At 39.7% G+C, this 25,145-nt stretch overlaps 1 protein-coding gene across 2 annotated transcripts; it reads left to right on the top strand.

Moving 5' to 3' along the window:
* Positions 1-7,973: 7,973 nt before the first annotated feature.
* Positions 7,974-23,684, top strand: kif4 (kinesin family member 4). Of its 2 annotated transcripts, none has more exons than XM_085797505.1 (30): positions 7,974-8,132; positions 8,217-8,331; positions 8,530-8,720; positions 8,852-8,941; positions 9,049-9,215; positions 11,776-11,870; positions 12,056-12,175; positions 12,334-12,509; positions 12,876-12,937; positions 13,053-13,185; positions 13,472-13,530; positions 13,889-13,994; positions 15,601-15,693; positions 15,894-16,067; positions 16,247-16,350; positions 16,480-16,624; positions 16,860-16,970; positions 17,095-17,178; positions 17,571-17,684; positions 18,745-18,900; positions 19,054-19,151; positions 19,475-19,604; positions 19,730-19,900; positions 20,021-20,140; positions 20,241-20,318; positions 20,608-20,709; positions 20,870-21,034; positions 21,573-21,698; positions 22,019-22,135; positions 22,685-23,684. In XM_085797505.1, exons 1-30 carry the CDS (start codon positions 8,010-8,012, stop codon positions 22,889-22,891), a joined length of 3,732 nt encoding a protein of 1,243 aa, XP_085653631.1. In that variant the 5' UTR covers positions 7,974-8,009; the 3' UTR covers positions 22,892-23,684. The 2 variants fall into 2 exon arrangements, with proteins under 2 accessions (XP_085653631.1, XP_085653632.1); XM_085797506.1 differs by having other exon boundaries at positions 22,031-22,135; positions 22,685-23,465.
* Positions 23,685-25,145: the final 1,461 nt, after the last annotated feature.

Genomic DNA, 25,145 nt, shown 5'->3' with positions numbered 1-25,145 from the left:
ACTGCACTGAGACTTAACATGAGCAATATGTTTAATACTGATTGCTGAAATGTAATACACATTTTGACAGCTGTTTTCCATACTTTTCAAATGAATTAAGGGGTTTTTTTTCTTCTCGAGAATCATTCTCTGAGGTTTAGGGTCCAATTTGCCTCATTTAAAAACATAGGCCCTGACAGTTTACAGTGTCCAAACATTCATCAGACTTCAAACCACCCCAGAATAAATGATCTCAGAGGAAAATACTCCCTGGCACTCTGTATTTAGAGCCTGGCTGACATTAGAGAGTGTGATGAAGCTGAGAGTAGACTAGTATTATCATATGCTGCTGATTTTCAAGATTAAGTCATTATATTGCAGGGCAGAAAAAGTGCTCCTGCTCATAATAAGATGTATCTTAAAGTTAATGTGCACTCACCGTCCACTGACTTTGTCTTTACTTGCATTTACGGTCCAGTCCGGACATATCTGAAATGATCATCTACCAAGGCAGTCAGCTCTAACCCGCAGATGCTCCTCACATAAAGTGCCTCATGACTGACTCAGCAAAAGGCTTCAAGCCCATTTTTGAAATGCACAACTAATTATTGTTAGCTTTAGTGGATATTGACTGAGCATTTGCCTGCATTTTCCTGGTAACAGGCCTCCTCCAGCAGACTGAAGTGCACATTAGGCTAAATAACTCGGGTCTGAGTGTAGCCTTAAACCTTCCTTCTCCTGCATGACTTCTCTCATATGATCTGTTCAATGTTTGTGGAAAAAAGAAAATATTACAAAGATAATGTCTGATTGGCTGACATGGTGTCACTAATTGTGCTTTTCATTGACTTTAAATGAGTCAAGCCAAATGACAGCAGTGCCACTGAAAATCAGCATATTCCTTCCCGTATTATAGCCTACACATGGAAGTTAATAATCTGTACATTGAAACAGCAGAAAAGTGTGTTATTTTTACATTTATACCCATAAAACGCACCATGTATTCATTTCACGGTAACGGGTCCATACATTTTCAGCAGTTAATGGGAAACTGCATTATAGAACATTTAGCTTAGTGGAGCATGAAACTGGTATGTACACAGGGCTTAGTGCAGCTGACTGGAGTGTATTCTCTTCAAAAGCCCATTCATGTGACTATTGGATTTTAGGCATGATGTCATTGCAATGCAATCCACACCATCCAGATTATCTTTTGAAACTACAACAGGAAAGCGGAAGCAGGCTGAATTACTGTACCTCCTATTCCAGCCACAGTTATAAGGGAGGGCAGTGCTGTTCAAGGTCAGCGTGGCTTTAAGTGAGGTGAATAGGCAGAGTTAAAAGCATTTTTTGGTGGCATCGTAATCTTCCTCTTCAAGAGAAAAATATAGCAAACCAAGTGAAGAGGATGCACTGGTTTGTTTCATCCATTCTCTGCTCTATTCCTGGGAGCAGGGACAATCTGGCATGTTGTTATAAGGCCTTGTGATGGAATTTCCCACGGCAGCAGGACTCATTGACCTCTTAGATATCTGCTACAATGGCCAACAGAAGACAGAGAGGTAGTCATCTTAATGATTGTTCAAATAAACATAAAGTTCAGTAAAACTTCACAGTTTCTTCAAAAATACAGCAAATACACAATTACATGTTGTGTTAATTGAAAGAAGTGATCACCGCTGACACGTCCTTGCTTGCATTTAAGGAGGTTTTATTACAAAAAAGAACAATGTAAAAAATAAAAAAAAAAGTAGAATCTGAGAAAATTTCTGGTGCCAATAAGAGATCCCCTCCCGTCTCAGCCCAAATCACTTCTATATACAGTATGTGTTGGCTGATCTCCAAAACCACACCTTCTCCAGACAGCCAGGAGCATCTGTCCAGATGCTCCATATCCTATGACCTTTTTAACCTTTAGGTTACGGAAAAATATATAATCACATTTCACCAAAACAAACATCATTAGACAGGAAATGGGAACCGAAAAATGACAGTGCAGGGTTCAGATACTTCATACATTATCTGCTTGCACTGCATCAGTGGTCAATCTCATTCTATGGTTGAATAATTAAATGACATTAAAAAGAAAATAATTTATGTTTTTATCTCCACGACTCGGTATGGTTGGCAAAGTGAAGTTTGCTCAATATTAATTGCTCAGGGATTTCATCTCAAGCCTCCTCAAAACAACCATTTATTACCAGCCCAGTCTCATGTTGTGGCACAACATCTCTCCACCTAAAAGAGTTTCAAAGTAGCCTACCTTGAAACCTCCAACCTTGTTCCAATGTCAGTGAGATAATGCTTTTATGATTTCAACTGCTCAGCATCCATCCATCCATCCATCCATCCATCCATCCATCCATCCATCCATATTGGATACAAGTGGTGTATTGTCTATACCACTTGTTTGTGCACAGTCATGGGAGAGCTGAAGCCAGTCCCAGCTGACAAAGGGCGAGGGCCATGGGTACATCCTGGATAGATACAGAGATAAATGATCTCACACAACCTAATGTGTTTGTCTTTGGTCCGGCACAAGGAGAACATGAAAACATCAGCAAGAAGCCCAGAACCTTCTCATTGAAAGGATGCCCATGCCAAAAACTGCACCACTGTCCCACCAGTAGTGAAAATAATCAATATGTTGGTAAAATGACACAGAGGGGGCCCATTAAATACCTGGTTGTGTGTTCTCATAGCTCACACATTGAGTGTTTATGTGCGGTCAGCCTCTCTGTGTAGGGGGTAGGGGGTGGAGGCTGATGCTGACATCTGTGTTAGAGTGGATAAGCTCTATCACTGTTGTTGCAGCCCCAAGTGGTTACAAGGGTGTTAAAGGTCACAGCTTGCATATAGGAGCCCATTACAATAGAGCTGTATGTGCTCATTTGGCCATGTGCATTCAATACGTTCCCTGATGCACACGGGGAATCTTTTTTTTTTTTTTTTTTTGCATAATAGTGAGAATTGAGAAATTTTATGGTAATATTAATGCATCTAATCATAATGCAAAATTTAATGCAACCCCAGTCCATGCTCTGACTTTTGCCAAGACTGCCTGATTCGCTTCCCTGCAGAAATCTTGTCATCTCTCTATCTGGACCCAGCTGTTTCCCCTTCTGACTCTCAGTGTAATGACCTTTCTCTCAGTCATTTCCGATCTTCGATTGTGGACAGAAAACTCATCTCATCAAGAGGGATGTCATGTCACCCACTTGGCCTCTCTTCTGTAGTATCTTTCCCCCATAGTTGCATTTATCCTGAAGTGGAAAAAAAAAAATCTCTCCTGAGCTTTTGATTTCTTCATGTGGCATTTCTGACTGCCTGGACAGTGTGGCTCTGATACTCTCTTTCTTCACTCTGACTTACACCATTGTTTCAGTTTTGCAATTTTGTTAAGGAATACCTCATTACCAGTGAATGAGGGGATGAATTCTGTCACATAATGACAGTGACATTATATTGCAGCAATGTTAGATTAGTGGGTAAAGTTTTCGAAACACAAGAGGGGATTTGAGTTATCCTTGCAAGTTTGGGTCAACACAGTAATTGAGTTTTACAGTAGCCCAATGCATCATCAGGTATATGTGTGTCTGAACAAACCCCTTGTTATGGATATCACAGTTCAAATTGGAGCCACAAACCACCAGGAAATGAAGGCTGTGTGTAGTTACTATTCTGTTTTTCAACTTACTATAAGGTGATGCCACCGAGTGCCATGGTTCTGAAAGAAAGGACAAATTATAAATGATACCTGATTCATGCAAATAAAAGTATGATTAGTATTCTAAATCAAATATGCATAATATATGCATAAAGCAAATCAAACCAAATGTTTCTCATTAAATTCATGCAGGCATGTTAATTTACTAAACCCCTTTGTATTTTTGTCTTGATGAATTAATTCCAGTATTCTGAATGCATATCAAAGAAGAATAACAGGGAAATAAATGTGATTTTTCCACTGTGTAAGGTAGCTACAAGCAGGAGCTCAACAAGAGGGAAAAGGGAAGGAAAACTAATAATGAACAACTAAATTGGGGTGAGAAAAACATGCCTCGGTTTGAATGTATTTGAATGTATTTTGCTTTCATTGCAGCCGATTCAACACTGGATTAAAGCATGATGATTCACTTAGAAGTTCATCATCATCATCATCATCATCAGCATCTTCAACCTTTATTTAACCAGGCAAAAATTTTTGCTAAGAAAAAAAATAAATTATTTAAGCAATGGCCTGGTAGGAGGTGAGGGACCTCCTAGGGGGGAAAACACTAAAATATAGCCAGTAAAAGGCAAGCACACATAAGCAACAATAACACAGCCTATACAACATAGTACTAACAAGAAATTTGACATACAGCAGTGACATGGTACAACATATAGGGTGAATCCAGGTATATTGGGACAATTTTTGTAAATTCATTTTCTGAGCTATTTTTTGTCATCAAGATTAACAAATAACCCAACAAATAAGATATATCTGGATTCCTGTAGGTGTCTGCATTCTTTATGTGAAACAATTATGTGCTAAAATTCTTTTGTGAGAGCACAGCACTCTATTTTAAAGGTTTTGACACAAAACTATTTTTTTGCAACTCGTTTGGTAAATTGGGACAGTAGGTTTGGTAATTTGGGACACAGGCTTGTGCAATGGGATTTTGCATGGAGCTGCAATTACATTAAAAGAGACATGAATAGATTGCTTATTTATGTATATTAGGCCTATAGCCTATTATTTTTATGTTGTGTATTGTTTATAATCTTGTGATTTGTAACCAAATCAACCAAATATACAAATGATTTCAACAAACAGCAGATTTAATAGCCTAAAACATATTGTGAGCAGACTATTGACCTCAGGAGAAGCAAGCATGTTTTTGAAAATACATTTATTTTTACATTTTGTTAAATATAAATATATAAAATAAAGATAACTCATGACATAATAAGAGATAAAACAATCTGACCTATTTTTGAACCTCACTTCACATATTCCACAGTAACCGCTGATTTGATATTCTGAAATGTACAAAGGTACTTGTTTTCCCTATATGTGTAAGAATTTCTCACTTTTAAGCATGTAAGATATGACTACACTATTGAAATATTTCAATATAAACCCAGAAACACTGTCCCAAATAACCTGAACGTGCTGTCCCAAATTACCATATCACTATTGGTAATTTGGGACAGCAAGAACATGTCCAAATTAAGAAAATGTAAACATCCTCACAAACCAATGTTTGCTTATTTTAGTACACCAATGCATCACACATCTTAATATAACTTTCATACCTACAGTAAATTAGTCATACAAATGTAATAGCCTTATATTAAATTCCAACAAAAGCACATGCCGTTTTGCTTACCTCCTGATATTTGGGGTCAGCGTCCTGTTTGATGCTGACCACACACCCCTGTGTGATGTCACCCAAAATATTTAATGTGACTTTTAATGTAGACATCCAAAGGAATGTATCAGCACCTTTAACTTTGCCATCGCCCATTCAAGGCAAGTTGAAGCAGTGTTTTTCCTTATCTGTCCCAAATTACCTGATGTCCCAATATACCTGAATTCACCCTAGATGAATGAACAGTGACACAGGACGAGCACATAATACAACACAACGAAGACAGACACAAAGTTAAGATAAAAGGTGGCAGATAGACCGTACAAGAAAAAAAAATCTGTGTGTTTTCCCGTTTGTCCTTTAGGGGGGCAGTAGAGCGGCCCGGCTGCGGTGAGTCTGCCGTAAAACAAAGCGCAGAAGAGGAAGCTGCGGGGCGGAGCTGCGTGTTTGAAAGTGGCGGGCGGGTAGTAACAACACTCAGCTCATGGATATCGGTCCACGGACTCGGAGATAGAACAAAAAGTTTACAACAAGAGACAAAAGCAAATGTTTTGTTAAAACATTTAGATATTGATTAGCGCTCTTCGTCAGCCTGAGCCACCGTGGATACGTGTTTGGTGTTGTTATATATAGACGCTGGCACCGAAAGAGCCGTGAGCAGCAGGTAACGTAACGTTAACGTTATAATTTCAACGTCTTGCTAATAACCGCTGCTAGCTAACTTAGTCGTGACAAAATGCTTAAACTTTAGTTTTTAGATTAAACTGGCGATTATCCGTCAGTTATTTTGTTTTTAGGGGGTGTCTGCTAGCCTAACGGTGTGGCTGTCAGTTCAATAAGAGATGCACTTTATCGACCACTAACGATGAAATTGGTAACTTATCTTCTTGAGCTACAGGTCGTCTCCATTGAAAAAAACAAAAAACGTTAACTTATATGTATAATTTTAGGCAACTGACTTGTGTAGCCGAGAGACATATCGACTGAGTAAAAGGTAATTTAAAGTTAAAGGGGGGTTATGTATCCGAAAATAGCATATTTCTGTGTTAACAGCACCTTATTGTATTGGTTTGGTCTGAATGGGCTGCAGGCAATGACGTCATTCTCCGTTAACACCGTGGGAGCTCGCGGTGAATAATGGGGTTTTTACTCTGTGGAGAGTAAAGACAACAGCATCCATGGTGATTCTCCTAAAGACACTCAGGCATTTTCTGATTCACCACACTGAGCAAGCTATTCAACAAAATGAAAGCCATTCGTGATAATGTCAAACAAATTATCCTGCAGATCCAGAGAGCCAGCCCCATGTTGGTGACAGCTAGTTGTTCTCCACATGTGTAATGTCAGACACTGAGCTTAATTTACTTGAGTTTAGTTTTAGTTTTATTTATTTTTATGAACCATAAAAACCAAGGACAATTACAAAAACAGAAATGAAACAAGAACAGTAAGTGCAGGAGACGTTCTTATACATTCTTATACCTCCCCCCAAAATACACAAAGATTCAAGAACAATTCAATAACAACAACAAAAGGAAAGAAAGCAATACAAGTGCCATTATTATAACAAGAAGAGTCAAACTAAAATGAATTGTATATGTTTGAAATTATTGTTTATGAGTGGGTGAGCAAGCATGTATAGATTAGATGGAGTATGATCCAATGATAACTGTGCTAGGAAAGGAAACTATTAGGAGTCTTCATATATCAGATAGTCCCTCAGTCTGGAATTGAAATTTACCTCTGTAAGTAAAAGAAAACTGACTATGGTACAGCTTAGGAGTTTTAATCATTTAAATGCCACATTGTCATTTCTGTTTAGGGGAGAGTATAATTGCTATAGGTCTGGCCTCTGTGGCAGGAGCCCAGAGGAAAAAAAACGACAGATGCTGGGATTTATGTATCCGAGGTGGCCCTAGCTCAGTTTCAGTCTGTTGGTATTACATTGTTACACTGTGCCAAACACTTCAGTTTAATTAAACTCATCATCACTTGGTGAGCCATTTCAATACAGAGAAAAACAAGTGGTAAAACAAGTGGTATCAAAATGGGCCTGATTTACATTTTTACTGTGCTGTTTGAGGGTAGGACGGTATCATATTCAAAGTTTTTGTAATGAATTCAAAACAACACAGCTCTTCTGACCTGACCCCAATTTCATTTTGTTGCAAATAGATGTAAAGTAATATCACACACCTCTGTTAGTCAGTGGATTTTCATTTTGAATATTACAGGTTTATCTCTTGTCTAGGGCTGCAACTAACGATTATTTACATAATTGATTAATCTGTCGATTATTCCAGCGATTAATCAAATAGTTGTTTGGTCAATAAAATGTGAGTGTGTGTCAGTGTTTCCCAAACCACAAGATGACATCTTCAAATGTCTTGTTTTGTCCAAAAACCAAAGAGATACTCAGTAGGCCTATATTGTCATAAAGGAACTTAGAAACCAGAAATATACACATTTAAGAAGCTGAAATAGAAATAGAAATAAAAGAGAATGACTTTTTTTTTTCTTCAAAAACCACTCAATCCAATTATTTGATTATCAAAATAGTGGACGATTAATTTAATAATTACCACAATTATTGGGCTCATATTTCTTGGTTTCATTATTGACTGTGTCCTCTCTGTTTTGTTTATTACCAGGTATTGATTGGATTCTTGCATCATGACAAATGAGGATGCTAAGGTGATCCCAGTGCGGGTCGCCTTGAGATGTCGCCCGCTGGTACCTAAAGAAATCAATGAGGGATGTCAGTGCTGTCTCACTTTTGTGCCTGGGGAGCCTCAGGTGTGTAATTAACTATTTACTTTTTATATTATCTTTAGAGAAATTGTGTTTTCTGCAACTACTCTTTATGTCGTTTGTTTTTAGTTGATTGTTGGCACAGAGAAGGCCTTCACCTATGACTACGTGTTCGACCCTGCTGCTGAACAGGAAGAGGTCTTCCATACGAGTGTGTCTCCTTTACTGTCTGGGCTTTTCAAAGGTAACTATGTCTTCAAACACAGTTATTGACTTTAACAGCTGTTGTCTTGCTTCACTTCACTTCCCACAATTTGACTGTACAGGGTCTGAAACATAAGTTTGGGATCCATGGTTTTGCTGGAAAGAATAAGACATAATAAAATCAACTAATATGTTAAATTGAATTGTTTTTTGGACCTTATCTATTATCTTTTTATAGGCTACCATGCTACCGTTCTTGCATATGGGCAAACGGGATCAGGAAAAACTTTCTCCATGGGAGGAACATACACATCAGCTCAAGAGAACGATCCCTCAGTTGGAGTTATTCCACGAGTCATCAGGTGTATTTTTGAGGAAAGGGAGAAAAGGTCGGACTGTGAATTCTGTCTGGCTGTATCTTACCTGGAGGTAGGTGAACATATATTGTTTATTCTGTGGTGATTTTTTTGATTATATTTTTTATTATGGCCCCTGGCATCAAGCAAATTATTATTTGATCACATGTTAGCCTAACCCTAACCCTATCCTTTTGATCATAGATCTATAATGAAGACATATTGGACTTGCTGTGTGCATCTAAAGATAAACCTGCCCTCAGCATTCGGGAAGACCCCAAAGATGGCATAAAGGCGAGTGACTGACATGTTCAGATAGACAGCACACTTCCTCTGTTCTCATGTCAGTTTTTTCACCTCAGTGTCAGCCTTTGTTTGATTGAAAATGTGATGTTTTGCAGATTGTGGGATTAACTGAGAGGCAGGTGTTCTCCGCCCAAGAGATGGTGGGCTGTCTCGAGCTGGGAAACTCTGCACGCACAGTCGGCTCGACAGCGATGAATGCTGCCTCTTCTCGCTCACATGCTATCTTCACCATCACACTGGAGCAGCGCAGGGGAACAGACAAGTTAGTATGATTGTGTTTTCTTCCGTAATCATTTCAACATTTTGGCTTTCATCAGTCCACTTCACCTACACATACAAGGACATTGTCTTTGTCTTGTCTTTGCCACTGAGTAACAAACCATAGCATGATGCTGCCACCACCACTATGCTTCTCCGCAGAGGTTGTGTGGTCTCATTACACCAGACAATCTTTTTCCTCATGCTTTCTGAGTCCTTTAAAGGCCGTTTGACTGGATCTAAGGAGTCCGTCATGTGCCTTTTACTTTAAGTGGTCTTCTTCTAGCCACTCTGCTGTGAAGGCCTGATTGATGAGGTGTTTCTGAGATGGTCCTCCTTCTCCCATCCCTGCAAAGAACTGCTGCTGAAGCTCTGTTAAAGAGGAACTAAGCAGGATTATTCCTGTGGCTTTGCTAGATTTTTTACCTTATTTAAAAAGCTCCGGAGTAATTGTGTTAGCTACATGACTTGTGCCTTGTTATGAGTGAGAATGGAGGCTCTCTGCCTTCCACCTGGCCTCTCATGGCTGAAAACCAACCTTGCAACATCAGTATAGTACCTGGTTGCCGCCCCAGTGTCCCAGCTCTCTTCTCTGCGCACAGCGTCACAAACCCGTAATCTTTTGTTAAGACTACACAAATATACACGTTAGGGATGCAAATTATCGAGTAATTCATTAATCGATAGTTGATAGACCTTATCGATCGATGATCGATTAATTGATAAGCGGCGATTTTCCTGAGAACCTAAATTTAAGGGGAAAATTCCTTATGGACTTTACACTAGTATTTGTTAATTTATTTTAAGAGCACAGCACAATGAAAATGTTTAAGTAGCACGTTATTTGGGACAGAGAGCTCTGAGGTTGAAGTCCTATCATAATGAGATGAGATGAGGTGAGAGAGCTGCGTTTCCATTACAGATTTTCGCAAAATAAAAGCGATATTTCTGAAACTTCGAAAAAGTGCAATTGCTATTTGCGGGTGTTTCCATTGAAAGGTATTTTGCGAATGAGCCGTAATGCGTCTTGCGTTTCTATGGTGACGGCACAGCAATCTCAGCTGCCGACAGCTGTTGCTGTTATTGTTATTAACAAAGACGAAAACAGCGCTTGATTGCTGAAAGGCAAAGCCCGTGTGGCGCTGCAGCGGCCACAAATAAGGACGCACTCACACGGGCCAGTTGTTCCGTACCGTGCTGAAGCCCGAATCCCCCCCCCCCTGTCCCCCGCTGGCCCGCACTCACACCACCTCCAACCCAAGCTGCTCAAGCACGGCTGCCTCCGTTGATACAGAGGGATTATTTGTTTACCAACACAGCGGATGTGCGCTTTAACCTGACTGCAGAAAGAACGGAGCCTTTTAACACCAGCGGTGATGAGGCGCTGTCGCGCTGACAACAATATTGTGTCCACACACCCGTACTGGTTTATGTGACTTAAGGTGACATGTCGGCGCAGGAGGGAGTGGGAGCGTGGATGCGAGCCAGTCTCCTTCAACCATGCAGGGAAAAGGGGAATGATAGGAAAGGGTTTTCTAATTTATTGAGAAACAATGCCCAGGTCAGCAATGCATGACAATAAACATGTGGTTCATTTGTCCCCTCAAGTTACATAAACCAACACAGCCTGGACACACGCGCTGTTCTCCGCGGCACCGCAACGAGCGCTTTTTTTTCCTTTTCTTTTTTTTTTTTTAAATTAAGCTCCGGTAGCGACCGGCTAAACTACGGTAGGATACTGTAAACCAGCGCGGATCCGGTGTGTTTATCAAAGCTTGTCCGCCGTGCTGAGGCACCGGGTCGGTTTGAGCTGCGTTCAGGCTGCATTACAACTCCTCAGGCAGCTCCGTGTCGGCGGCTTTTTGACTCGTTACTCACCGGTCGTCTGTGTGTTAGCGATGGTACAGCCTGAGTCCCGTATAGCTACAACAGGTAACAGTGTTGTCTCTTTTCACCTCCTCTCCCTCTCTCCCTTGTGTGCTGCAGTGCGCAGCGCTGCACACGTTTACACAGAGATCTGCTACATTATGTCGGCTTTGCTTGTTTACATTTCACAGTAAAACTCCCATTGAAAAGGAACGATTAATTGCAAGTAATTTAATTTAATCGATTAAATTCTTATCGACAATTAATCGATAGTCGATTAATTGTTTGCATCCCTAATACACGTTGTAACATCGTACATGTTATTTGATGTTATCTATTGCTCCACGGATTGATTTTTCGCGGGCTTCGTGGTAAACAAATGCACATGGGCAGGCGGAGGGTTAGCAAAACAGAGGAAAAGTGACCAGACTGGCATAGTTTCCCTTTAAAATGCCGAACTTCTTCTACTTCAGAACAATCAAAGCTACTCTTCTTGAAAAGCCAAAGCTTTACAATTGGTTTCATACCATTCCTCTGACATTTCATTTTTACCCAAACTGGTTCATGACTATAGATAGACAAGTTCTGATAGTGCCCATAATGTTGGTCTCATATGTCTACGCAGGGCAACTGTGTGTTGTACACAAAGTAACGTTTTCTGTATTATACATTGAACATCTGTGCAATGGTTGTTGCAGGGCTGACTCGGTTGTCTCAAAGTTGCACCTTGTGGATCTCGCTGGTTCAGAGAGACAAAAGAAAACCAAAGCAGAGGGAGATCGTTTAAAGGAAGGTAACTAAATGTATATATTTTTTTCCCCTTTGAATTTACTAATCCAAAGTTGTCTTATTTCAAATTATGATTTCCCAAATAAAATATGCTGCTGTGTCATATTTATACATGCTATCTCTTTTGTATTGTAATTGTGTCCTTGATAACAGCGTTTCTGTTTTGATGCTCTTTATTTTGTTCTGCAGGCATCAGCATCAATCGTGGCCTTTTGTCTCTGGGGAATGTTATCAGTGCATTGGGGGATGAAAGCAAGAAAAACACCTTTGTTCCTTACAGAGACTCCAAACTCACCCGCCTGCTCCAAGGTAGGCTTTGATTCGGATGTTCAAAAGTTGCTTATTGGTCATTAATTCAGTCTTAGATACCATTATCACTTTTGATGACCTGAAAATATGTGCAGAATATTCAAACAGTTAATGACTGCAGACTTTTACAAGAGCTCTCATGTTTTTTGTTTCCTCAGACTCTTTGGGAGGCAACAGCCACACTTTGATGATTGCATGCATCAGTCCTGCAGACTCAAACATGGAGGAAACCATCAATACCCTGCGTTACGCAGACAGAGCTAGGAAAATTAAAAACAAACCAATAGTGAACGTTGATCCCAGAGCTGCAGAAATGAGCCGTCTGAAACAACAGGTACAGAATTTGAATGTTTCAAATTATTAGTATATTTATGTGTACTATGTTATACTTTATAAGTAATATTGACAATAATTATTAGAGGATAATCTGATAAAAAGGATAAGGGTAGGATCATATACATTTTTTACTTCTTCCTACTCCCTTTTGAGCATGTTAAGATGGTTAATTTTTTTTGTTTTCTATTACTATTAGTTTTTTGTTATTTTTTTGTTATTTGCTTTGTCTTCTGTCATGTTTGAAATAAAGACTTAAATAAAGGCTTAATAAATATTGCTGCGAGGTAGATGTAGCTCGGTTGCTTGGATGCAAGTTGGGAACTTATATTGAACACTGTTTAATTTAAACGTTGACTTTGTGCAGGTTCAGGAGCTGCAGGTGATGCTGCTTCACGCCCGTGGAGGAGTAGCTCCTGTGCTCTCTGGGTAAGATATAACACTTCCCTGTTACTTAATGCCCCAGAAAATAAAATGAGGGCAACCATGGCACATAACAGCCATAACAAAAGGCCATAACAGTTACATGTTCGTTCTGTTACAGGCCGGGGTCGGGGGAGAATGTGACTAAGCTGGTGGAGAGAAACCGCGTGCTGCAAGACGAGAACAATAAACTGAGCAGGGAGCTGAGTGAGGCAGCTGGACAGACCGCCCTCATGTTTGAGAAGATCATTATGGTGACCTAGATCTCTTTATTCCTTCCTTTTTATTCATTCTTTCTTTCAGAGTTGCGTTAAAAGCTTGTGGTGACAGTGTTTCAGTTTGTGCCCATGGCCAGAAAAAAAAAGAAAAAACACAGACAACTGATAATGCCATTTAGATAAAATGTGGAAATGACTTTAGTTTATCTTCTAACTTCTAACTCCTTTCTCTTCTCTTTTCTTTTCTCAGTTCAGTGTTGTCATCCATTGTTTTGTTTTTTTTGTGTGTTTTTATCAAATTGTGTTTTGCTTTATTTTATAGACAGAGCAAACAAATGAGAAACTGCAAAGCAAACTGGAACAACTGCGGCACCATGCAGCGTAAGTTTACAGAAGCATGAAGCCAGGAGGGTTTTGGGATGAATGTGACAAAGCTTAAAGAGGACAGAAAGCTCCTCTGTGCCAAGCCATCCCTGTCAGAGGTTTTATTTGGTTTTTAATGGTCTGAATAATTTTGTTTATATAATTTAGTATTTGTTATTACGTTCTCATGTAGTGTTTAGGGGCAGAGGGTGCTCGTATTGCTCATACATGCTTTTGTTTAGAGGTTTAACAGGTACTGAAAGACTGTTTTTAGGTTTGTCTTTGTTACTGAGGAAAGGTAGCATATAACCATATTCAAGGTTTACTGGTTAAATGATTGATTTATTATAGAGCCACACTTTGCTTTTAATTTCAGCTGCACAGTGAATCTTGAGAAAGTGTTGGAGACGCTGGAGGACCAGGAGCTGAAGGAGAACGTTGAGGTGATGAGGAACCTACAGGACGTCATCCTGGAGCTCAAGGTACACGAGTCATCCTGCATCATCATACACCAGAAGACGGCAAGAGTGCATTAATGCTGAAATTGCCACCAGACACCATATCTGGTTTATTATAGACTCACTTGATTAAATGAATATAGTTAATAGCTATTTGGACATGCAGTTATAAGTTGCTTTGCTAATTTTCAGTTCAGTATTTTTTGTTGTTTTTGTCTTTTATGGTAACTTATTAAACCACTAGTCACAGTCGGACCATAAGTATTTGGACAGTTATCTACTGGTTTCATCACATTTAACTTGAAATAGATCAATGGAATCAACATTAAAAACCTTTGGGAGAGGCAGCATTTTAATCCAGTGTCCAAATTTCAGGGGTACAAAAGCAATTGGGCTGAGAGAGAATATACATGAAATCAAACAAAACCATAATTTAATTATTTGTAGATAATCCTTTGTGGTCGGTGATGACCTGGAGTCTTGGACCCATACACATCAGCAGACACTTTTAACCCAACCTGGTGATGCCCCCCCAGGCCCCCCCAGGCCTTCCCTGCAGACACTGGTCTGTTTTCAGTCGGGTCTTCAGCAGATGGGCTGCGGCTCAGCCAGACTGATATCCGGTGATCAGCTTGGCCAGTCAAAGATATTCATCTTCCTCACTCTGAAGAGCTGTGGGTGCTTTGACCAGATGTTTAGGATCGTTGTCCTGCTGAATGATGAAATGTTGTGCAATGAGTTTAGATACATTTGGCTGACTTTGGCACAGGCTATTTCTGTATCACCTCCTGTTGCTTCTGTCAGCAGTAAAATCATCAATAAACGCCAGTATGGCTGGCAGCCATATCTGCCAAAGCCTCAGCAGAACCACCGCAATATTTGACAGATGAGGCTGAAAGCTGGTTCCTTTTTTCCTCCTCATATTTTCCAGTTTTCGTCATTTTGATAGAGACAGAGTTTTGTTTCATCAGTCCATTGAACTTTGTTCCAGAGCTGGACCATTTTCTTTTTGGATGTTTTTGAGCACTGTAATGGAGGCCTTCCTGTTTTTGAGGTTTGCCAGTAGGGAGCTTTTTTGTGTGGAGTCCTTTGAGGTTTTGGTCATGTCAAATCTTCAGTTGTTGCCAAGGAAACACATATATGCCAACATCCTGGAGGCTAGTGCTTGTGCTCCTCAGTCCACCAGATTATTTTCCATTTTCTAGTTGCAAGAATGACTGGTTTTGGTTGACACACTTTTTTTTTTTTTAATGTTTTGAGCCACACATCTCTGCTCTCCACTTCCAACCAACTTCCAATCAGCCAATCAGACACACCTGTGCTTTTTTGTGTTCAGATTAATATTGAAATGATCTCAAAAGGAAATCTTCCCCTGAAACATTTAGCTGCCAAGTATCCACTCCAGCTACTTTGAACCTCGTGCCACTTAACACAAGAACTAAATCACACACTGTTCCTCTAATATTGACTTCAACCTTCTCAAATTGAAGTGAAGATTTGCACTTAAATATGGAACAAAACTGTGCTTCTGTCCAAATACTCACAGAAATTGAGCTCTAGATGATTTGGATCTGAACAGTACTGTTTGTTCATGATAACGACTGTTTCTCCTTTTGTGTTATTTCCTCAGAATGAGAGTGCCGGCATTGCTGCCTCCATCGATGCCATGGCTGCAGGAGAAGATGTACCGGAGATGGCCGGCAATGGTAGCAAAAATGACGATGTACGTTGACAGTTTTGTTTTATTACTACTTACATTAAATTACATTTATTATCAAAATTCAACATACTTTTCAATCAAACCTACTGTTGTGATGCTTGTTGTATCTCTTACACACTAATTGACCAAAGAATAAAACTGTCTCTTTATTTGTTTCTTCACCTCTGATCTACATGCAACTTCTTTTCTTTCTCATCAAACAGGACGCCAATGGTAAGGACTCCCCAGAGGCTTTCACAACCCATCATGCACTGCGGCAGGCCCAGCTCTCCAAGGAACTGATCGAGCTGAACAAAGTGTTGAGTTTGAAGGAAGCGTTTGTGAGGAAAATGTGCCAGAATGACAGCCAGCTGGAGCCGATGCAGTCTGAACACCAGGTCCCAGGATTTTTACTCTCACAAGCATTTAAAAATGGCTTTAAGTTAATTTAACCCAAACTCACTAAAATCAATTCAGATTGTATCAAGCTGTAGTGAGTGTTAATTGTAATGTAATGTTATTTAAGAGTTGACAGATGATGGACAGGTTTTAATCAGCTATGCATTGTCTTGTACAGAAAAATGTCCACTCACTTCAGTCTGCAGTGGATTCTCTGCAGAAGGAGAAAGAGGAACTCGTTGTGGCTCTTCAGTCTGCAAAGAAAGACACCAACCAGGCTAAGTATGAATATTTCTTTTCTTTTTTTTTTGGCTTTTGTTTGGTTTATTCTGATGTAATACCTATGTCTTTGAAATCAGGTTGTTTTGATGTGATCTCATAAGCCGTCTGACACACAACACCTTCTTCTAGGCTCAGCGAGCAGCGGAGGAAGAGGCTGCAGGAGCTCGAGGGTCAGCTCGTAGACATGAAGAAGAAACTCCTTGAACAGTCCAAACTGATAAAACTCAAAGAGTCGTCTGTTCAGAAAGTTAGCAAGCTCATGCAGGAGATACAGGTAACCACTGATTTATTTGTGTCATTTTGGTGCATTATATTGTGTTGATGGGATCTTAAAACTTGTTTAAACAGTAAACATGCTCTAGGATAATTCAAAGAGTTTATAGCTTAAAATGATTCATTCTAAAAATGTATATTATTTGCAATAAAGCATCACTAATCATCAATACTACTGATGAAATGTGTAAGCCACGGATGCCAAGTCTTCACACAGTAACACCGTGTTCCCACAGTCGATGAAGACCCAGCGTACGCAGCTGATGAGGCAGATGAGGGACGACTCTGAGAAATTCAGAAACTGGAAAAGCAAGAAGGACAGGGAGGTGCTGCAGCTGAAGGAGAAGGTACGTGGGGTCCTTCTGCCGGACATTTCATACAATCACACATTCATTATATGTTTTTTTGCCTTACAGTAGTAGATTTCGGTTCTTTGGCTTCGTGAATCTGAGCTTATTTTATGTTTTACAGGATCGTAAGCGCCAGTATGAGCTGCTGAAACTTGAGAGGGATTTCCAGAAACAGGCTAATGTTCTGCGGCGTAAAACTGAAGAGGTAAGGCCTCTTTGTCTGTATTTGTAGTTTGTATCATCCTCTACATGTACATTGACTGCATTTCATACAGTATTTTCACCCATTTAGATGAATAGAATAGAATAGAATAGAATAGAATAGAAGAACTTTATTGTTATTGTTAAATTCATCTTTGGTCTCACTTACTTAAAATAAGGCAAAACAATTCAACAATGATCACATAGTAAAAATACATACATACAGGTAACATCTGCACTGATGCAGATATTTAAGTGTGTGACACAAATTAGCACTTAACCCAGTCTCAAACCACCAAGTCATTTCACCGGTTTCTCTTATTCTGCAGGCAATATCGTCAAGTGTAGCTGCAAATTCTTTGGAGTAGCTTGTAACAAATCGTTTTTCCCTTCCAGGCTGCAGCTGCAAACAAACGGTTGAAAGATGCCCTGCAGAAGAGAAGTGAGGTGGCAGAGAAACGGAAAGATGTTCATGGCAAAGGAACAGAAGGACCTGCTGCAAGAGTTAAGGTAGTAAAACTCCTCTGTAGTTAGTTACAATGACTTTGATTTCACAAAAAAACATTATTGTTGTACTGAATATGTGGCATTGTATAGATGCTGGTGTTGATGTATAATTAATTCAAATATCATGACAAGGAGAGTTTGAAGGTGATCCGTGACTAAATCTGACGTTAATTCCCATCTACTGATTACCTTGTTTTAACCAATCAATGACAGGCCTCCTGAGGTGTGTGCATATTAACCTACACCTGAAATACACAGCATCATAAAATATGCATGCACTTAAACTTTTATATGAAATAACAGGGTATCCACGGGGTCTTAAAAAGTCTAAAATTTGAAAATCTAAATTTTAGGTCTTAAAATGTCTTAAATTTGTTGAATTATTGTGTTCAAGTCTTAAATAATTTTAGACAGGTCTTACATTTTCTTATGCCCACCATGGGCAAGCATTTCACTCGCATTTGCTAATGAAGAAGCTGCAGAGTCAGGTGAGCAGAAGCTGCCCCCCCCCCCTCACCGTGGAGCTGTGCGCCGCGGACATGCACGGTTCCCTACGTTGCTGTGTCAGGCAGGTGTTTCCACGGAGCTCTGCCCCGTTTCAGAGGTGAAGGAAGCCCTGAGTGGAAAAAACGTCGCCTCCGCGATGTAGAATGTATTCAATTCAAAAAGTGAAACTAACACATTATATAGGCCTATATGTCCATTACACACTGAATGGGATGTTAAATCCCATGTCTTTATTTCTTCAGTTTATTTTAATAGTAATAATTATGACTAACATTCAGTGAAGACCTAAAAATCAGTATCTCCAAAATTGAAATATTGCAATGGTTTTTATTTTTTTAAAGCATTTTTAATATAGAAATGTTGGTCTTCTGAAAACTGTCCATCTATATGCACTCAATACTTGGTTGGGGTTGAACTACTGGAAATGGACTTTTCTGTGATATTGTTAATGGTGAGCCCCCCCCCCCCCCCCCCCCCCGCCAGACAATTCCTCTCCTTTTTGGTCCTGACCCGTTTGCATCCCTGATCATTGTTTACTCTGTGTTTTTGCGATCAGGCCTGGCTCCTGAATGAAGTGGAGGTGATGGTCAGCACAGACGAGGCCCGGCGGCACCTCAGCGACCTGCTGGACGACAGGAAGTTCCTGGCTCAGGAGATAAATCACCTCAAACAGCAAATAGATGCAGGAGACAGGCCAGCTCCCAAAATCAGGGTGAGCTGAAAAATTTGTACTTCTGCTCTTACACACACACACACACACACACACACACACACACACACACACATTGAGACGTTCACTGCAGTAGCAGAGAAGAAATGTTACAAAGAATCAGTCCTTTCATGTGCGCTCTCCACTTCCTTGCAGCGTCGGACACTGCTCATCTCTGAGCTGGAGAGCCACGGGGAGCTGGAAACGCCTCTGACCAAACAGCTTGAAAACCTGGAGACAGAAATAGGTCTCAGGTGAGTCAGAGGAATCAGCTCTTCCAGTTTACTTGATTAGACCTTTTAAAGTGACATAAAACATAAAATAAACTGAGATTCACCCATTTAGTTTCTTATCTGTGCAACATTTAATGATGCATTTTATATATATATATATATTTTTACCATATGCTGTATATGCCTCATATGTTTCATTTCAAGTTATAGCATACTTTTACTCTTTAAAACCCACACTATCAGTTTAACAAAAATATCCCCACTAACATCAAATGTATTTTGTATATCATTACCGCTCAGCAAAGAGATTGTTCAGATTGTCTAAACGATGTGTATTTTCACAGGAACGCCCAGATAGCCGACCTCCAGCAGAAGCTTCTTGTCGCAGACGGCGAGGGGCGTCTGAAACAGCGCATTGATGGCATCACAAGCATCATGGAGGCCAAATGTGCCCTTAAAGTGTTGATGTCTGAGGTGACTCTGCACTTTCTTTTAAGAAGTCCAATAATATATAATTTTATATGCATGTCTCTGTGTTGAATTCTGAGTTCGTTGTTCATTAATCCTGCTTTGTTTCTTTCAAAACTGTCTTAATGTAGCTGGTCTCAGCTAAAACGAGCAGCGCAAAGTTGGAGAGTGAACTCAAACAGGAGACGGGAAACTCACAAGATTTAAGAAAGCTGCTCGCTGAGGAGAGAAATACGATGTCGACCATGGACATGGAGCACCAGCAGCAGCTAGTGGAACTGGAGCAGAGGCATCAGGAGAAGGTGCCCATGTCTGTTATCTATGTGCCACTCTTTATTTCCTCTTAGATATATGCATATCTATATTTATGTGGGTGTGTTTATATAAATATATATCTTTATATTCACACTTTTCTTGTGCAGGTGCTTTACTTTCTGAACCAGCTCCAGAGCAAACCCATATGTGCAGAATCTGACAAAACAATGGAGAAAGAAGAGGAGAGTTCAAAGGAGAAGGAGCTTCTCCAGCGTCTCAAAGTTCAGGTTTGTCCTGGTCGCCGGTGCTAGAGGAGTTAGATCAATCCGCCTTTGTCTCCAAATCATCACTGACTTAATCGTGTGGCTATTTGTGACATTGTTTCAGGAGGAGGAGCTGGAAAAGCTGCGAGACTTAAGTGAGCAGAACCAGAAACTGGTGGAGCAGAATGAGCAATACAGACAGGTAACTGTGTAATTAAGCCAGACATTATTGGTTAACGTTTTGAATTAAAATGGTGAACATTGTGCACTAGTGTTTAATACAACTTGGCAGATTTCTTCAAACTCTGAAAATAACTCCTTTTCTACTGACTCTATTAAATGATCTATAATCTTCAAATTAGACACAATTGAATGACTGTTTTATACTACAATCATGATTTATAGGTATAAAACATGCACCAAGCTAGAACGAAAATGTAAAAAATGTGATTTTCTTTTTTAAACAACCATATATTCTATTTTTACCACAGAAACTGTCATTGCTCCAACTGGCAAGTGGAAAGAAAATCCTTGTGCCTACGCCCAGCGGCGATAAGAGCGCAGATGACTCATTTGACTTCATCCCTCCAAAGGTGAGTTATTGCCAATAGTTCTACCTTCATGTGTGTTTATTGTTACAGTCAATTTTAAATGCCATAGTCGACTTTTCTGTAGCTACTGAAAATGTACTGTAAAAAGTATAAGTCAAAATGTGTTGATGTTTCTTTACTTGTCTTCTCTACGAACCAAAAGCCTAAAGTGAAGCGCTACACCACGGCCAGAGCGCCGCTGAACACGGCCATCAACATCGAAGAGCTGATGTCTCCCAGTGAGGATGAGGAGGAGGAAGAAGACGAGTGGCGTCCTGTGAAAACTGAGAAGGGACGCAGAGCCTCAAAGAAACCAAAGGCAACTGGGGTAAGACTGGGACTTTATGCTGGTTATTTGTGTAGTGAATCAGTCAGGACGTTGACCCTGAGTCTCCTCAGTGCTGATGAAGATTATAAAGAGAGAGAGAACAAATCACATCCAGGATATTTAATCAGCCTGTTAATGAAATAGACCATCGTCACATCTCTGTGGAATATGCCACATCGTTCCCATCGCACCAGACAAGTGAGGAACTGGGATGTCATCCAAAGGAACCTATTTGCACTTGAGTGAAAGTTGTAAATCTCAGCTTGTTAAATCTCTAGAAAGGAATAAACGTGCGTATTAAATCTGTGTGTAAAGTAAGGCAGCTTTATTTATATAGCACGTTTCAAACGAGTGAAATTCAAAGTGCTTTACAGAGCAATAAAAACATAGATTATGTTATTATATACAGGTTTTTAAACAGATGTGTCCTGCAGCTGCTGTGGACGGCGCTGCGATGTGAATGCGTCTCAAAGATCAGGATGGTGGGATAAACTTGTGATGCTAAGGTCATGATTTTAAGCCACTTCTCTTCTCTCAGTGCGCGTGTAAAGGTCGCTGCGTTAACAAGCTGTGCAGATGCCGCAAAGGAAAGATGACGTGCGGGGAGAACTGCCAGTGTGATCACGAGAAATGTCGAAATATGGAAAACCAGTCGCCTGCTGAGGTGAGTCCTCTAATGAGTAACAGCGATCTGAGTTAACAGAGATTGATAGACCAGTAGAACGATGTTTATTACAAAATTTGTTGGGTGAATTAATATACTAAATAGGTTACAACCACTATAGTAATGTTGATAAATTGGGATCAGCTGGTATTGAAAACAGTCTCTTGTAATTCGACATGTTGGTACAGCCACAGATGTGTTTCTCCGCTCAAGTCACTTATGATTTTCACTTGTCCTTGATTTTCTTTGTTAAGAAATTGAATTCTCTCTTAAACAAATGTGCAGAACATTCTCAGTTTTTCATGTTTTATTCATTTCAGTATGCCAGTCAGACAGAGAATGTGTCCCGGGACTCTGCGTCGCTTCAAGAGACGTCGTCCAACAGCCCCGACAACACCACATTCTTCAAGCCGCCATCTTGCACTCCCACCAAGAAGGTGAAGTGGCTCGTTCTGAAAAACTCAACAGTACTAAGAGCATTCATCTATAAGATGGTCCTGAATGATCTGCATGTTCTGCATGCATTGAGACTTTGAGAAAGTTTAACAAATGCTGCATATCAGTTAATTTGAGCGAACTCGACCTGTTACAACTTAATTACTCTCTGACTGGATGAGTTTATTTCAGTACATATAAAGACTGATTTCTTGGTTAGGCTATGTGACCGAAAGGGTGTAGGTGGAAGCTAAGCTTTTACTTTACAAAATGATACTCATCACAAAAATAAAGCACAAAAATTAGAAATTAGTCATATCCATAAACTTCAAAATCAAAAATTAACAGTGCTTAATTTTCCATATGAAAAATTACATAATTTTTTATAAAGTCCTTTAAAATTGGCTGGTGTGCTGCATAATTTAATATTTTCAGGACAGTTGTTCCAGATGTTAACTCCTTCAACAGATACACAGTGATTTTTTTTACTCTGCACATTGACCGAACGCAATGCAGAACTTAAACTAACACACTAATATTTACCATTTTAGGTGCTAAAGGAAATCGGAGACATGGGACATGCCACTGCAGATCTGGAGTCGGTCAGAAAACCCATCCTGCCCGAGGAAGAGGAGGAGGAGGAGGAGGAAGAGGAGGACAGAACAACGGTCAGCATCCTCAAGAAGAAGAAACGCATCCTGACGAGTTTTCAGAACAGTTTCTTCTCGGGCTGCACTCCCATCAGAGAGGAGTCTTAACCAGGACGGTGTGGTGGGGCTTTTTACCGTAGGTGTCCGTATGTGTTTGGTTTAATGTTTTGTCAAGATGTTGTTGTCAGTCTTTTTATATGTGACTAAACTAAACTGTTTAACGTAACTTGAAAGTAGCTCTAAAACACATAGTTTTGTGTAGAGGGTCAGAAAAGGACTGTGAATAGAATGAAATCGTTTACCGCAATTCACAACGAGATGATCTAGAAACCTGTATGTTATGTTTAATGCATTACATCGTAATTCACCAATGAGTCAATCTAAATTTACTTTGCTAACAGGTAAAGGTATAGTCCACCAATCTACAGTCATTTGATTTGACACCAGCACTATTCATTATATTGTAGCACAACATGTGGGGGAGGTTTTCATTGTGATTTTAGTATTAGAGATGAATAAAGTCTTAATACTTCAATCTTTTTTAACAGCTTTCCTTATTTGTCAGTGTTTAATATCTTGGCTTCCTAAATTGATGGAAAATAATTTATTTTATTAATTAGTCTATTATGATTATGTTTTTCTTTTACTCACCTTCACTGGTGTTTCTTAGCAGCAGTAAAATGGAAATTTAAATGGTTAAACTAAATTAAACTGGACAATTTCTTTGTATTTTGATATAATGCAGTTTTACTTGTTTTTCCGCCTTAATTCTTTTGTACATAGTAAGCACATACTAAGTTCAAGGGCTGCAGCTGCTATTCACATCACTTATCCAAATTTATGAAGCTCCTAATTGACACATTGTTGACCTTCTGTGCTCCACATTGTTTTTAAATATTGGAAGAATAAAATGATAAATGAAAATACTTCTTGTTCTCTCTGTATATATATCTAATGACCTAATAGTTTTACACTATAAGAGTTGTAGGCAACAATTAGTTTTATTGTTGTCAAATAAACAATGGTTCCAGCTTTTTTCAGATTTATATGATTGTAAAAAAGGGGAAATTTGAGAACATTTTACACTTTTTTTTTTTTTCAGTTTTCCTCTGGGTCACAAAGCTCCTCAGCTGTCGAACAACCTTAGGTTATATTATAAAATCCCATAGCGTACTGCACTGATCATATATTGTAAGAGAGGCAGCTGGTAATAGGAGACCAGTGTGATCTGCCTTCTGCTGGAAGTGTGTGCAGCACAAAACAGGTGCAGGCTGCCAACAAGCTCTACTACATGTTCACACTGGTGAGGAGCAGCAGCAGCATCTGCATTGTGTTAGCTCATTGTTTTTAGTGGCTCTCTGAAGAACGCTGAATAAGCAATGATCGGTCAACGGGTTTTTTTCAGTGTGTTTGTGCGATTACACCGACTCATAGCACAAGAACAGAGGAAGATAATACACCTACAGGAGTTTTTCTGATGAATGCCAGTGATTTCAAAGTTGAAGGTCTCACAAGGTGTTGGCACTTTCTGACTTTCATGCTGTTATCTCCCTCTGTTGGCAACAAAAGCTCTCCACCTGGTGGCATTTCAAATCACTGCCAATTCCTCTCCCTAAAACTCCCCAAATATTTCGACCTGAATAACAGCAAAAAGGAAGCTGCTCTGCGCAAAGGACATTTCTTGGCTGCGGTGGCTGCTGCTTCCCAGACAAAACAAAAAGCCAGACAAAATAACATTGTGTGACTTAACAATTTGTTTATTGACTTATCAGATGAAAAAAAAAAGCTTGACATGGAAAATGTTTTATTAAAAAAGGGACGTGAAGCCAGGTGAGTAGCATATTAAACCTTGGATGAGAATAAACCAGCAGAGAAAACAGGCACATCTACCTGAAGAGGGTAAAGATTTCATCAGGACTGAAGGAAATCGGTTATGAAGCTTTCCTCCATGAATACTGAAAATATTCATTTTGTCAAAACAACAACGTCCCGGCTGCGACAGTGGGATGAAGGGGAAATGAAAAGTTGTTTCCATCTCATGAGAGCCACTCACTCAGCTGAGGAGGCAAAGGCTTTGGTGTGGGTCCTTCACATGCAGACGGAAATCAGCATCAACTTTGGAATTGAAAAATTCATTAAAGGCCTGATATAAAAAATTAAAAAATAAAAAGTTGCAGAGACCTGCTGTTCTTGTTGCAATGCATCGTGGTCACCAATGGAGGGCAGTAGATGTCAATACCTCTGTGAATGGTCCCTGAATATCTTTCATTTCTCAGTTGGTGCTACAAGTTCACGCTTTAATGCTGTTTATTTATTGATATATTACTTTTTAATCGTATTTTATCCTTTAAGGTTCTTTTAA

The sequence above is a fragment of the Trachurus japonicus genome, chromosome 14 (genome assembly GCF_045865225.1).
Source record: "Trachurus japonicus isolate A0001 chromosome 14, Traja_1.0".
Taxonomy (NCBI): Eukaryota; Metazoa; Chordata; class Actinopteri; order Carangiformes; family Carangidae; genus Trachurus; species Trachurus japonicus.
The sequence above is the reverse complement of the archived record's forward strand: the minus strand, read 5'-3'. Positions and strand labels throughout refer to the sequence as shown.